Source organism: Morone saxatilis, unplaced genomic scaffold (assembly GCF_004916995.1).
Source record: "Morone saxatilis isolate NCDOM2014 unplaced genomic scaffold, NCSU_SB_2.0 Contig4, whole genome shotgun sequence".
NCBI classification, from domain to species: Eukaryota; Metazoa; Chordata; class Actinopteri; family Moronidae; genus Morone; species Morone saxatilis.
This window is the reverse complement of record NW_023339984.1, coordinates 4,017,446-4,031,205: the sequence shown is the minus strand read 5'-3', so window position 1 is coordinate 4,031,205 and position 13,760 is coordinate 4,017,446. Positions and strand designations below refer to the sequence as shown.

The 13,760-nt window shown below is 44.1% G+C and overlaps 2 protein-coding genes across 3 annotated transcripts in view; one reads left to right on the top strand and one right to left on the bottom strand.

Annotated features, from left to right (window-relative positions):
* fxr2 (fragile X mental retardation, autosomal homolog 2) overlaps positions 1-8,719 on the bottom strand; it is a 13,672-nt gene extending 4,953 nt beyond the window's left edge. Inside the window, exons 1-10 of one of the 2 annotated variants that reach the window (XM_035675578.1) lie at positions 7,979-8,719; positions 5,064-5,116; positions 3,964-4,057; positions 3,412-3,483; positions 1,849-1,997; positions 1,503-1,596; positions 864-980; positions 556-726; positions 375-453; positions 107-216 (exon numbers count right to left, since the gene is read on the bottom strand). In XM_035675578.1, coding sequence (XP_035531471.1) covers positions 107-216; positions 375-453; positions 556-726; positions 864-980; positions 1,503-1,596; positions 1,849-1,997; positions 3,412-3,483; positions 3,964-4,057; positions 5,064-5,116; positions 7,979-8,029 — 990 coding nt within the window. In that variant the 5' untranslated portion in view covers positions 8,030-8,719. Of the gene's footprint in view, positions 1-58; positions 217-374; positions 454-555; positions 727-863; positions 981-1,502; positions 1,597-1,848; positions 1,998-3,411; positions 3,484-3,963; positions 4,058-5,063; positions 5,117-7,978 lie in introns of both variants that reach the window. The other variant, XM_035675577.1, reaches the window with a different exon arrangement.
* Positions 8,720-11,407: 2,688 nt separating this feature from the next.
* haus4 (HAUS augmin-like complex, subunit 4) overlaps positions 11,408-13,760 on the top strand; it is a 3,958-nt gene continuing 1,605 nt past the window's right edge. Inside the window, exons 1-7 of the mRNA XM_035675576.1 lie at positions 11,408-11,608; positions 11,814-11,953; positions 12,157-12,288; positions 12,522-12,662; positions 12,889-12,985; positions 13,118-13,263; positions 13,507-13,637. Coding sequence (XP_035531469.1) covers positions 11,542-11,608; positions 11,814-11,953; positions 12,157-12,288; positions 12,522-12,662; positions 12,889-12,985; positions 13,118-13,263; positions 13,507-13,637 — 854 coding nt within the window. The 5' untranslated portion in view covers positions 11,408-11,541. The remainder of the gene's footprint in view (positions 11,609-11,813; positions 11,954-12,156; positions 12,289-12,521; positions 12,663-12,888; positions 12,986-13,117; positions 13,264-13,506; positions 13,638-13,760) is intronic.

The window sequence follows — 13,760 nt, the reverse complement described above, 5'->3', positions numbered from 1 at the left end:
AGGGGGGGGGGGACTGAGTTTATAGGGGACTGGGAGACCAGCCGAACGGTCCATTCACCTCTTTGCCGCTGGCAGTGTCGTCCCTGCCTGCCCCCTGCCTGCCTACCTCCTCTCGGGGAAGTTTTTTGTCGTTGTCTCCCTCAATCCTGACGCGGACCACGCCCGACTTGTCCACGATCTCCTGGATGACTTTGCCGCTCTTGCCGATGACTTTGCCTGCACATGGGAGAAAGAAGAAATAAAGAAAGTTAAAAGAATGTAATGAAAATAAGAGAGTACATATGTGTAGTGATAAGGAATATGCTACGGTGATAAAGTGGGATGTTATCGGCAACAACATTAGCTCCTTCAGGGATGTTCTGTAGCTCACTCACCTACAAGGTTCCTGGGTACCTGAAAGTAGTCTTCTTTGAACTCAAGATACTCTCTAGCCTGCTTTACTGCTTCTGGGGTCTGAAACACAACACAAACATTGCACCACATTACAGTACATCTATCCATACATTGGGACAGGGACAGGCATACAATGGCACACATGCTCTTTAGGCGGTGTACCTCTCCGTAGATCCTGAATGTGCAGCTTTCCTCTTCCAGTTCGATAGCTGTGACACCAGGCACCTTCCTTGCCTGTTGGATGTTGGCACCGTGGGAGCCGATGGCGAGGCCCATCAGGTCCTCCCTGACCTTCACCTCTTCCTGGTATGCTGATGCTAACTGCTTACTTGTCTGGGAGGGGAAACACATAGGCGGTTTTTGTGTGCAAATGTGTAAACCAAGCCAAAATGCTTGGCTAGGGCTTCTAATTTCTTGATGAGTAGTGTCTTATGTATTTGACAGGGTGTGTGCATGTCAAAAGAGCTTACCTCCAAATGTTTGGTGGCTTCTTCGTTGCGGGACATGAGCATAAGCTTGGTACGGATGCTGCGGAAATGCATGTCGCTCAGGAGAGTGGCACGCTTTACTGTGGTTTCATTTGTAGACTGTGAAGATGATAAAGAAAGGTATAAAGTTGCAATTTAATCGTTTAGTCAGTGTTTGTGAATTAATTAGGAGAGATGGGAGGGGGAAGCAAGATATGTGGCATGAGCTGGATTCAAAGCTACACCTAACGATAACTTAGGAACGCCTATTAAATCCCCAACATGCAGTTCATTTGACAGTGATCAGGCACGTATTTTATATGATGTACTCTTAGGATCCTGATCTGATAATATTTACTTATTCAATAACTGTCTATACTGTAGATTGTAAGTGTAAAACCTATGAACAGAAAAGTCATTCTTATACATTCTCTCACTCTGCTAACTCCTAGTGAATCAAATAATAGTGAAATTAAAACTATTTCTGGGGACCCCTGACTGAGAACCACTGGTTTTAAACCTTTCAGATGTTTATGTGAGAGTTACGACAGCTCATTTGTATCATTTCCCCATATGTGGATATGTAACGAGGCTATTTGCTCGTTCATGAGGTGAGACCATGTGTGTATTCTGAGTACTAACCAGCACAATGAGTTCGTGTGTTTGGGCACTGTAGAAGATGCAGTTGGCTCCGATAGCTTTCCTGAAGTCTTTGTGAATGTTGTCATTTGCACAGCTGTCGATAAGAAAACAATCCACAGGAGAGTCAGCCTCGTTATTCATTTGGCAGCAGTGGGCCACTAAAAACATCACTGCTCAATGAGACAACTTAACATTCAAAGAAAGGTGTTTGGACATATAAAAGCATCCATTCATATACCCGAGACAATCTCAATTCAACATTTAGTGCTATTTATCTGGCACTGCCCAGTGCCCAGGTCCCAAGCTTGGTGCAATTGTGTAAAATTGACAACATAAAGACACTCACATGTCTCTCAGGTCTTCTGGGACAGGGATGGGGACTTTGTGGAAAGAGTTTCGAGAGGAAGGGCTGTTGGGGTTGAGGGGCCTGATGCGCTCTGATGTGACAATCTCGTTGTATGTGGCGTCGCATGCGGCGTATTCAATCACATAGAACTGAAAACAGCACAGAGATACAGATTTTTAATGATCGGCAGAAATATCAGACAAATAAGCCTGACAGCTCAGATAACCAATGTGAATTGAAAAACAAAACAAATCATGCCAGGATATACACAGAGCAGAGCTGCTATATTCCATCCATATAAAAAAAAAAAAAAAGTCTGAGTCAGCTGTCAAATTAAAAATTCATTGATGTCCACTCTCAAATTAAGAAATTATACTTCACATCAAAAATGTATTTATTCATGAAGCTATACTACAATCATTTCCCAGTTTCTGAAACAAAGGTGTGCCAGAGTGATATGCAGAGAGAGATGAACAGATGTAGAGAAAGAAAAAGAGGAACCATGACAGAGTGAGGCAGTGAGATGAACACTGCACACTCCATGCTCTAAGGACAGAATTAAAGCCATCAGTCAATGCTAGACATTCCTGCAGGCTCTTATCAGACTGCTCCAAATAACAGCACTACACCAGCAGCAACTCCCCCCGGCACAGTAGCACTACAAAGCTGTCCTTTCCATATCCCACTGACCCACTATTCAACCTGCAGCTTGTGCTGGTGACTAAGAGCCAGTCCTGGCTGAAATCATCAGAAAATAAAACTATAAAAGACATAAAATAACTGAGCCTGTTAGACTGAGCTTGGTGCAAATGAATTCTGACACAAGTCAGTGTTAAGAAAAAGCACAGGGTGTATGAGATACATAATTTGAAGATACAGTGTCAGACCGCATCAGGACATACTGACTGTTTGAGCTCATTAGCCAGCAAAAGTTATCTTACTACAGGCCTGTATTCACTCCACATACAGCAGCACCCAGAGCTCAATAAACAGTTACTGGCAATACAACACCAAGGAAAAGTGAAAGATAATTGACTTGCCTCTATTACTGATTATTAAATACTGAGATACAGAGGAAGCTAGCATAGCTAGATTTCATCACTAACACAAGGCATCATCTTCTCTATAATATTAGTCCTTTTTAACCAAATAGCTCCAGGAAATTTAAGGTCCAGGAAGTAAAACTCAGGAAATAACAATTCCTTCAGCGCACTGTGAAGATTAGGCAAATTAGACCGGATTAAAATACAAACAACTCGCATGGTCTAACGTGTATTTTACACATGACGGGACTACAAAACAGCATCATGTTGTTCTTTGTAATTTCCTGCGACTATGATGTTTGAATCATTGGAGACATGCAGAGGTGGAAAGGGGATCTGAAAACACCATTAAGGCAAAAAAAAAAGTAGAGAGGATATGCTCAGCGGGGGGGTTTCTGGTTACTCTTCTGCAATGAAACAAAATTCTAAAGAAAGTTTCAGCTATTTTTCTATCTCTTACCAGTTCTTTCAATCTCATTTTTTTATAGATAATATTCCTTGGTTCCTAGCAACCACTTACCTCTCCCTTCATCATTCTGACCCGGGCCAGCCACCAGCCACATGGCTCCTGTTCGTTGGCCCTGGAGTAAACCTGTAAGGCGACACACAGTGAATGACAGCTGGGTCACGGAGAAAACTACATCTATTACACCCATAAACTGTGCTCTGAAATGCTGGTAGTGGAAAGCAAGATGCGACGGCCTTGGCTGCATGTTCAACAAGCAAACAGCCGACCTATGCTGTGTCATAAATAGAATCCTACCAATCCACTGTCGAGCTTTCAGGAGAGCAGACAGGATGCATACTGTAGAACTAACTAGTGTTGCGTGATATGGGAAAAAATGCTAAATATGTGAGGTAAAAGACTATGACTAAAGCTGTTTTACAGTCATTTAAATATTTTAAATGTAGATAGTTTGATTTTTTTTATAATTTAGAGGCTATATGGATGGCCTGGAAATGTCACTCAATACTAGCCAGTAATAATCCATCTGATGAAGTGCAAAGACACCTTGAGACATGAGGTTAGTGAAAATGTGGAGTCAGAGAAACGCAAAGCGGCAGGCCTTACCTCCACCTCCTCTCCTTCACCAATTTCCTTGTGGTACTCGGCCGGAGGAGGCAACCGCACGTCGCTGAAGGGCAACTGTCTTTCTGGCTGCCAGCTATGGCGAGACGACACAGAGACACAAAAACAAACATCAACAATCACAGGTAACACAATTCAATACGGTTACATAGTTCAAGCAGCCTAGCTCAAGCTCTTTTCCATTCATGTCATATAGGGATTGCGAATGACACTGGTGTATTACCCACTTACTGCTGTGCAGTACACTAACAGACATAATGAAAATTAAAATTAAAATGGCTCATTAAGTTTAATGAGGAAGTTCAAGGAACTGTGTCTGGATAATGAGTGACTATGTTCATTATATGAGGTCCTTTTACATTAAATAAGAACTTGAAAAAAGCTCAACAGAGTGCTATAAAGTTCAATAAATGAGTTTTAAAGGTGAAACATCGAGATTATTACATCGGACACATAAAATGAAAACCGGCTCATTTCTGAGTTCATTCAGTATTGATATCTTTTTTTTTTAAAACTCTGAAGCTCATTTTGAATGTTAGATTTAAAAGCAATTTTCATCTAAGAGCCAAAAGGTGTTTTATTCATTCACTATCTTATACAACCAGCTTCTCCAAAACCTCCATGTGCTCAGAGAAAGTAAAAGGAGAAGAGGAGGGGGGGGGCATCCCGAAAAACGACGCAGGGCACCATACTGTCACCCCTCCCAATCGGCATACCTTGGGTCACTATTTTTAGGGCCACCCGGCTCTGCACTCTGAGCCAAGTAGATAAAGAGGGACCAGAGGGACCAGAGGGACGGGTGGGTGGGGGACGTGGAAAGGGACAGTAGGCGGGGCTAGGAGTATAGGAAAGCATGCTATCGGGACAGCAAGGGCAGGAGGGGTCAGAGCAGGAGGTAAAAAACTGTTAGAGACATGTATGGACAGCTGCATGCCAAGCACAGGTGCTGAAGAGGACCATTTTGAACGTCTGGGTAAAGCACCAGGCTGTCGTTACTCTCAACTACTACAGCCCGAGCTTCATTTCCCCATGTATGGATTGTTTGTCATGAAGCAGGAGGGGTTGACAAACAGCAAACTTACTTGTTTTCAAAAACAATTGTGAGCGAGTCATCGTGGACATCTTTGATGTAACCCTAAAAGAAAAGCAGAGAGAAAGAATGTTATTCTCATGAATGCACAAGACAGAGAGAGACAGTGACGAGGGGTGGGGCTGTGACCGTTTGATTTTCCATGTAAACAACGCAGACAGCTGGCTCGTAAGCCGTGCTAGACCAATACTGTGACTGTTACTGAGAAAGAGCATCCAGGGCTTTTTGGGAGCCAAGACATCACATCGCTGACACAATTCTCTGGCTGTGAATTCGGTGCTGGATAAAGTGACGAGGAACACTGACTCCTCCTGACAGCACACACAGCCTGGAAATCTCTCTCTCTCACACACACACACACACACACACACACAGAATTGAAATACACACATTCTCTCTTTGTGAGTGAGTTGGAAATAGTAATAATAATAATATAGTTGTACAAGAGGCATGTTCATGAGGGCACATGTATGGGGAAGGCCGGCTCATTCGGGCCTACCCATATGGACAGATTATAGCCCAGAGACGACTATTACGAGAGACGCTTCAACGTGTTACTTGTCCATCATGACAGCCCACAAATCTGTCACAGCAGCCCTAAACTTTGACCACCCCCCCCGAGACGGGGAGAAAGTGGCGGGTGGGGCGTGTCTCTCAGTGTGACACTACCGTATATGGGACAGAGAAGTCAGGCAGCACTTCACTTGCAAGTATGCGTGGGGGGGGTCGGGAATCGGGGAGTGGATTCACCTGCTGGGAAGGTGCTGCCTTTGCACTGCAAGAGCTGGCTAGGGTTTCAGCCTGGATCGGGGGCAAAATTGGTATTTTTACCCCTCTTTAGCCGTCCACTCTTGACTACAACTCTGATTCTAAATCTGCACCTACTGCCGTTCTGAAACGGTCCTGCTCGCCCAAACACTCCTCTGTATCGACAGGAACGGCCAGCGTCGGCCTCTCACACTGCAGGGTCCCAGTGGCACTAGAGCCGGCTGTGACAACAGGTCTGACTGAAAAGGTGCTCTGCTCACCCTTTCATTTCTAAAGGTCACGTCGGGAAACAGCTGCAGGTTGTGTCAGATTGAGCACTGCTTCCACTTAGGGCGACCAGGTCGAGGGGCAGGCAAGCCCTCTTTCTAGCATGACTGGTGTAAAGTTGGGGGCAGAGAGGGGTCACGGGCTGCTCCGTAATGCACGGTTTCACCCTCAGGCCAGCCGCCAAATGCAGGTCCGTGTGGTGACCAAGACCTTTTGGACCAGTGGAGCTAGTTGCCTCTCTCCCGAAAATGGGGTTTCCACACAAGTAGCCATTGCGCTCACACATATATGACCGTTTATGCTCAAATCATCAAATGAGAAAAAGCTGAGATTTTTGTTAATGCAAGATATCTAGCCAACAAATAAAGAAACTAACGTGGAACATTACTCACAATGAAGAGAATACAAAAACTGTTTCAATCTTCTATTGGGTTTTCTGGTTCAGCTTTCCTGGTATGTGCTTGCTGCTGCAAAAGACTCAGATTTAACAGGATAAAGCTCTATTTTCCTGACAGGTTCAGTATCGCCCCGACAGGTTCATAAAAATGATGAAAAATGAAAAATAACTCAGTGACTCACACCAACACCAAGGTGAATGAGGTGCATTCAAAAAGCTAACTCCTTTTACCCACTGTGTCAATCACAACAGGAAACAAAACAATAAAGTTTTTTGCCCCATCGAGGACAACAAATGTACAGGAATAGGACATTTAGAATGTCGCTACCACAACCAAGTGTCCATCTCATCCACAAAATGAGAGCTGTGAGATAATGGACGTAACAGAGAGGAGTGGAAAGCGTTCATTCATGCCAGAGCCAAACTGTCACCCTGTAAAACAGAACGACAGGTGAAGCAGCATGAGGAGAGTAAATATAGGCTCCTCACTAAACCACCATGTGGTCCGTTGACCAGCTCAACACCCGAAGACAGAAAAGAGAGGAAGAGCACATGGGGAAACGAATGTGTTTAACCTGAGAGCAATAAAAATAAGAGATGGATGAGGAGGAAGATGAGGAGTTATTTTCCAATCTCCAACCATCATGGTGTCTCCTCAGGATTAACTGATTCAGGTTTTTTTTAGCTAGAATCCTTTAAAATCCCAAATTATGTCAGAACCTACACTGTTTACCAAAAACTAAACCTAGATGCCTGATAAAAACACTGATATTTAAGCGGCATTTGAATAAAATGAATGTGTAGAATTCGGTTTTAAGTCGCAGAGGTCCTAAAAACAAGCTGTGACACAGCAGCAAGACAGACTTTAGGTCGTGTGTCTGGATATGAAAGTTATCTTTCTTTTGAAAATGAGACAGAATTGAAACAGAAACCGACACTACCTCTTCCTCGTCAGAGTCATAAACACAAGATGCAATGTTCAGTAGTGTAACTAGAACGTAGGTTGGGCAGAAAAACAAATATGAAGTATGTGAGCTTTGATGTAGCATCTCATCATACTGCAAAACAGCTGTCTGATTAGCAGCAAGCTTCACTTTAAACTGCTTGCATCCCACATTTAGACACAAAGCAATGTGTTACTGGAAACACTGCATGTCGGTCCAAACTACAGGAATCTTTCCCCCGTGGTTTGGCATGTACTCATATTGACATTCGCTAAAACGAACAAATATAGGCCAGACATGGTGATGACAAGTGTACCTTAGCTTCACAGCTAACAGGAGCTAGCTACCCACCCCACAATGGCCAGCCCTAATGAAACCATAACCATCCCTGTTTGTCTGCACTGGTCCTGCGCTAACAGTGCTCAACTGGCGGCTAACCAGGGCCGAGCTCAGAGGAACAAAACCCAACAGTTTCCCTGAAACAAAACTTTTGACTGGGACAACCAGAAACTACGACTGTAACCAGGTTACCTTGTAGAAGGCCCCATTCGAGCCGCGAACTTCGACGGCCAGCCCGTCCATAATGGTCGGTAGATCCCCACGGCTGAGCTTGTCTGAAGCCGCTACGACTCCCGGCGAGTCCGGTAACGTTACCACCCCCAGCTTCGCCGGCCCTTCGCCGCTATCCGGCCGCTTGTGGATTTCCAGTGTTTCGGGTGGAGGGAGAGGGGCAGAGGAAAAGGGGTTGGGGAGATGGGTGTGATGGTGTCAACTAACTAATGCAACGCAGACGCCGTCTCCAGCAGCAGCAGCAGCAGTAGTAATAATGAGGGAGCTCGTTGTCTGTCTGAGCCTCAATCTGGGATTTGGTGCTCGCGAGCTGAAAGGCACCGCCACGAGCAATGGCTGAAAGTCTCGACGTGCGCGAGGAGGAAAAGCGAGCTAATGATGCTAGTGCTGGAGGATGCTAGCTGATGGGTAATTAGCTGGGAGGCTAGTAGCTATCAACACCTTGATCCCGTCAGTTTTCAGGGATGCTAGCTGGCTAGCATTTGATAGCCTGGTTGCGTTTGTTGGTTGTGCGTGTGGCGCAGTCGTTGCGTTGAGTAATTTCCCAGAAGCCGTCACCGGGGGCCGTTTCCTTCAGTCTGCGGTGCAATTTTCAGCGGCGTTTCTTTCCCTAAAAGCGTTTGAGATGCACTACCGCCCGGCGACTCCTTACTCCAACTACCCGTCCCCACAAACACACGCCGATAGAGTGAATCAGAGAGGGACTGAATGACCTCGAACACCCCACCCCTCCGTGACAAAGACCCACCTATTAGGAAACCCGGGCCTATGATTGGTCAAAGGCATCAGCAATCAACTGTAGCTTTTATTAATTGGTTTAGCAAATAAGGGTTGGTCCTTGAGCGTGACCAATCAAATGCAGAGAGTCGCATCCTAACACAATCCATTGGTTTTATTCCGTGTCAATTATAATTCCACTCGAATTGACTGGCTCCCATATCTAATTTTGCCCACTCATTGATGAGTGAGGACCACCAGCCATTGTGTAAACAGCACTATAGTGAAGTTACTATACATAATATGTGCAACGCAAAAGTTATATCACATGCTAGAAACCCCCTTATTTATTTATTCTGCATTTATCAGGGATTTTTTAAATGTTTTTTTGGCACACCTTGGATCATCTTGTCTAGAGCCACTGAACTGTGGCTGGCAGCACGTGATTGTGGTAGAATTGTGAGTAAAGTATAAAACAGCCTGGGCATAGTTAGGTAAGGATATGGTTACAAAGCACCAGGAATGCTGCACCAACAAGACCAGATATGGGCATGGGCTGTTGCGGGGAAACAGCTGTGAGAAGCGCACATGAGAGGCTAGAGGTCATGGGGGAAAGCCACACAGCACAGGAATACTCACAATTGTGGAACCCCAGATTCAACATGGATAGGAGAGAATGTGACGGATACAAGGCCTGCTCAATTAATTGTTTTATACCTAATCCAATCTTGTAAAAAGTCTTGACACAGTGGTTGATATTGTGCATAACAGAGAATTTAGGATAAAAGATTAATTTGGACGCAGCAGCCTGAGAGCTCAGCAAATGACAAGTTATCATGTAATGTCATCTAATTAACACCTAAGTACTGATAATAAGAAGTAATCATGATAATTAATGTAATTAGGAGCCCTAGTCACACCCCTATCTCACTGACCCCCTGCTAGTCAAAGTCTAGACTTGAAGAAGGATATTGCCACTGCACTGCAGCAAAAGTTACACAAATCTGGCACAGCAAAAACAAAAAGATTTTATTGACCTTTATCAAAGCAAAATTTGCTTCTTCTGCCTGGAAGTTCAACAAGCTCTAGAAGAGCAGGGTGGCTTTATGGTGCCAACCCCAGCAGCAACAACCGGCCATGCTGGTGTCGGCTGACGGTCAGAGCCGAGGCCACGAAAATATCTGATCTAAAAAGATGTTGAGGACAAGGAGACTGATGACCAGCATCAAATTACGATGAAAGACAACCTTTCCATGCAGAGACATAAAAGACAAAGGGGTGGGGTTCAGGGAGCATGTTTCTTTTCTTAGGAGCCATAATCACAAAGTCATCCCCACCTTAGTCATGCTCCTAAACATCTCCTACATCCAGCTTGTTTTTAGGAAATACAGTATCTTATTTTATCTATTTTGGAACAGGTACTTGGGTTATGAAAATTATAAGACAGAATGCTGAATTTACTCATCGGGATGAGAACAGCAGAGTGAGTTTTCAGAAAACCCTCATGGTGGTAAAGATATCAAGAGGGAAACACTGTTCCGCTTATTATCGAGACACTGATCGACGCAACAAGGAGAATTTGGACATAGGTAAACACATTGTTGAAATGTTTTTTCAACTGTGAGCATGCATGTTGAGACTGGCATGTTCGGAATTTGACTACCCAATCCCAGAACAAGCAACAGGCAACTATTTGGGCTGACTTGGGAGCAACACTCATCTATTTAACATTTGTACTTTATTCCAGTAGTTTGTATAGTGTTACCACCAACATTGTTATGATTCTCCTTAAACAGCTATGACGAATTATTGTTGTAAATAGATCTTTTTCATAGCAGCCATTTTGACACGAAGCAGTGGGGTAAACATCTGTTTACCAGTGAAGAAGTCCAGAAGTCCCTCTTTCACATCCCATCTTTGGTGCTGAGCTGAAGGTAAATGCAGCAGTCTGCACTTTATGGTCCATATCCTGGATGGCAGAGGTGACGCCCTCTCTGGGAGAGAAAGATCTTTCATTGTAGTCCTTTTGGTGGAAGGACTTGGAGTGCTCAGCAAACCTGTTATAGATGGCTTTGACCGTGAATCCGTCCTCTATAGTACAGAGCTCAAGCAGAAGAGTTTTAGAGTCGGATACAAACTGAGAGAGGCAGGGAGGTGAACAGTGGAACCAGCGCAACGCAGCACGTATACGGATAAATTAACTATCTTATCTGAGAAAGGCACTTTTCTTTATCCAGTTCCTACTTTACTAACTCTGAGTTACACACTGGGGGAGGAAGATGCAGTCTGATAATGAACTGTGTTGTAGGCTACCATGTTGCCTTGTGTGATATGCAGGAGCACTGTGTTGTATTTGCCAGTTCAGCCATCTCTGTCATATCACAAAACCTGCAAAGTTAAAAAAAAACAAAAAACTTTTTTGTAATTTTGTGGGAAAAAACTGTTAACGTTTTTCGCAGAGAATGACCACATTTAATGTATCATCATTAAGGTCAATGAAGATTATATTGTTGTTAAACAGTCATTTTCCTCCTAAGAAATCATTCCAATGTATTTAACCTAGTAATTTTCGCTTTCGCAGTGCGCGCTCCCGCGGTGGCGCGCAGCTCGAGCAAGACGGGCACAAACGGTGCGTGGTAACCACGTGGGTCACATAGCCAATAGGAACGCTTTCTGCAGACGCGCGCAACTTGATTCAGGAAGTACGCATTTTATTTACATGTCGCGGTCCCGTTAGTGAGAAAAGTCTTCAGAAGTCCCATAAAGTCTGACGTTGTTGGTTAACAGGCAACACAATTCAGGTGGAAATGTCGGCTGGTCCCGAGTCTGCACATGTATCATCGCTTGGGAAGGGTGACAGCTTGCATCAACAGGGTAAGAACACAGGTTTACTAACTGCTGCTGCTGTGGTGGATATGAACCTAATTTATCTCAGAATGAGAGAAAAAAAGAGAGATAAAAGCAGCTATAGTCGCATTTGGGTAAAGTTGGAGTGCTGTGCTGTTGTGAATCTCTTTACTGAATTGTTCGGCCATTGGCAATAGCTTTAACTTACTGTGTTTACTATCCTCCCATCCAGTTCTGGCCTCCTTCCCTCTGTGTGACATGACAGAGGAGGATCTGACCCAGAACCCTCAGTTCTGTAAACTGCTGGCCACCCTGGCACAACATGTGGACCAAAGTGGACTCACCGTCCCACTGAAGACTGAACTGGACAAGGTATCAGCAGGCACCGGGTCATCTGCTAACATACCAGCTCCTTTCTTTGCAAGATGCAGTAGGACATGGTGCAATACAAATTCGAGTTAGACCAAACCGCTATCTGATTTGCCACATTGTAGAATATAAGTTATTAAGTTTTGCTGTTGTTGTTGTTGTTGTTGTTGTTGTGTCTGTGAGCACTTACACATGCTTTTCTCCAGGCTGAACAGAAGCTGCAGAGCCAGAGGCGTCACTGGCTGCGCTCCGAGAGCCTCCACAAAGGGATGCAGGAGATGGTCCAGGAGCACTGCATCAGGAAGCACCACGCCACTGTGCCCCCTGACCAGAACATGGTACATTTCACATAGCCCAGAAAGGCACACGAACAATACACACAAAGAACATCACACGGGTACCACAGCCCATGTCAGCTGTATGTGTCTCTTGTATGTCGCAACATGTTTCTTTTTGGTTGTTAAAGATGTAGTAGGCAACTTACTTTGCATATTGCAGCTAAAGGTCACAGTTTGAAGCATCTGACCTTCAGTATCCAGAAATCTACCATGTCACATATTTGTGTGTGCAGTTCTATGAGACGATGGAGAAGTGTCTGCTGGTGTCTCAGTGTGTCAGACAGCTGGATCCCAGTAGCACTACCAACCAGGACCAGCCCTCTGTTCTGGGTCTGAATCCCCAACAGGTGATGGAGCTCATGCCGTCAGAGAAGGTGAGTCATAAAAATACATAACCTACCTTAAAGGAAAACGGTTTACTTTGGTGCTTTGGTGTTTAATGTGTGAATTTGTATTGCGTAAATGATGGATCAATGGATGATCTCACAGCTGTTTGCAGTTTTTCGTAAAAGATCAGTAGATGGATACTTTAGTAACAACAGAAATATGGCAGATTAATGCTTAAATGTTGCTTGTTTATGCTGTATTTATCTTCACCAGAATGTTCAAAGAATGAAACAGGGACTTCCCAGAGAGCTAGAGAAACATCTGAAGAAAAAGTGTTGGAGCCTCCTCTCTTACTATCAGCCTGAATGGGGTACAGTATCTAGACACTGATTTATCTGCTCCCACCAGTACCGATTCTATTCACTTTCACTACCTTTATATCACTGCACTGTTCTACATTGATGGAATGATGACCGGGATGTTGTTTTGGGATCTCTTGTAGAGAGTGAGAGTGAGGGTCTGAAGAACAGCAAGTTGTCTCATCTGTCAGCCCTACTGGACAAAGAGAAGAAAAGAGCAGAGAGTCTGAAGGAGACCTGCCGGGAAAACACAGTTCTCCTGCAGAGACAGACTCAGCTCTACCTCTCTGTGAGCGCTCTTTCAATGACACGTTGTTTATGAAACACCGGCTAACACGTTTCCTCTGTTTTTGGCAGGTTGTCACATTATATTATAATGTAACTGTATGATTATTAGAATTCAGGAGTTTTTAAGAGGTTCACTCTCTGGAAATTGTTCACATTTTTTTTTTAAAAACTGGAAAATTAGTGTGTTCTTTTTAGTTTGTAAAATCAATACTTTGCTTTTTTTTCTTCTTATTGACCTTTCCAGGAGCTGATTAAGTGTATTCAGCTTCTCCAGTCTCTCATCTTGGACCACAGGCTGAGGATCCAGACAGATTTGGACAGGAAGAAGTTAGACTACCTGGAGGGAAAATGCGGATTAGTCTTACAGAAGATCAAGTAAGACGTTTTCAGTTTTATGCCTGCTTAAAGGTCCAGTGTTTAGCATTTAGAGCATCTATTAGCAGGATCGGAATCTAATATTTATAGGTATGTTTTCATTAGTATATAATTACCTGAATA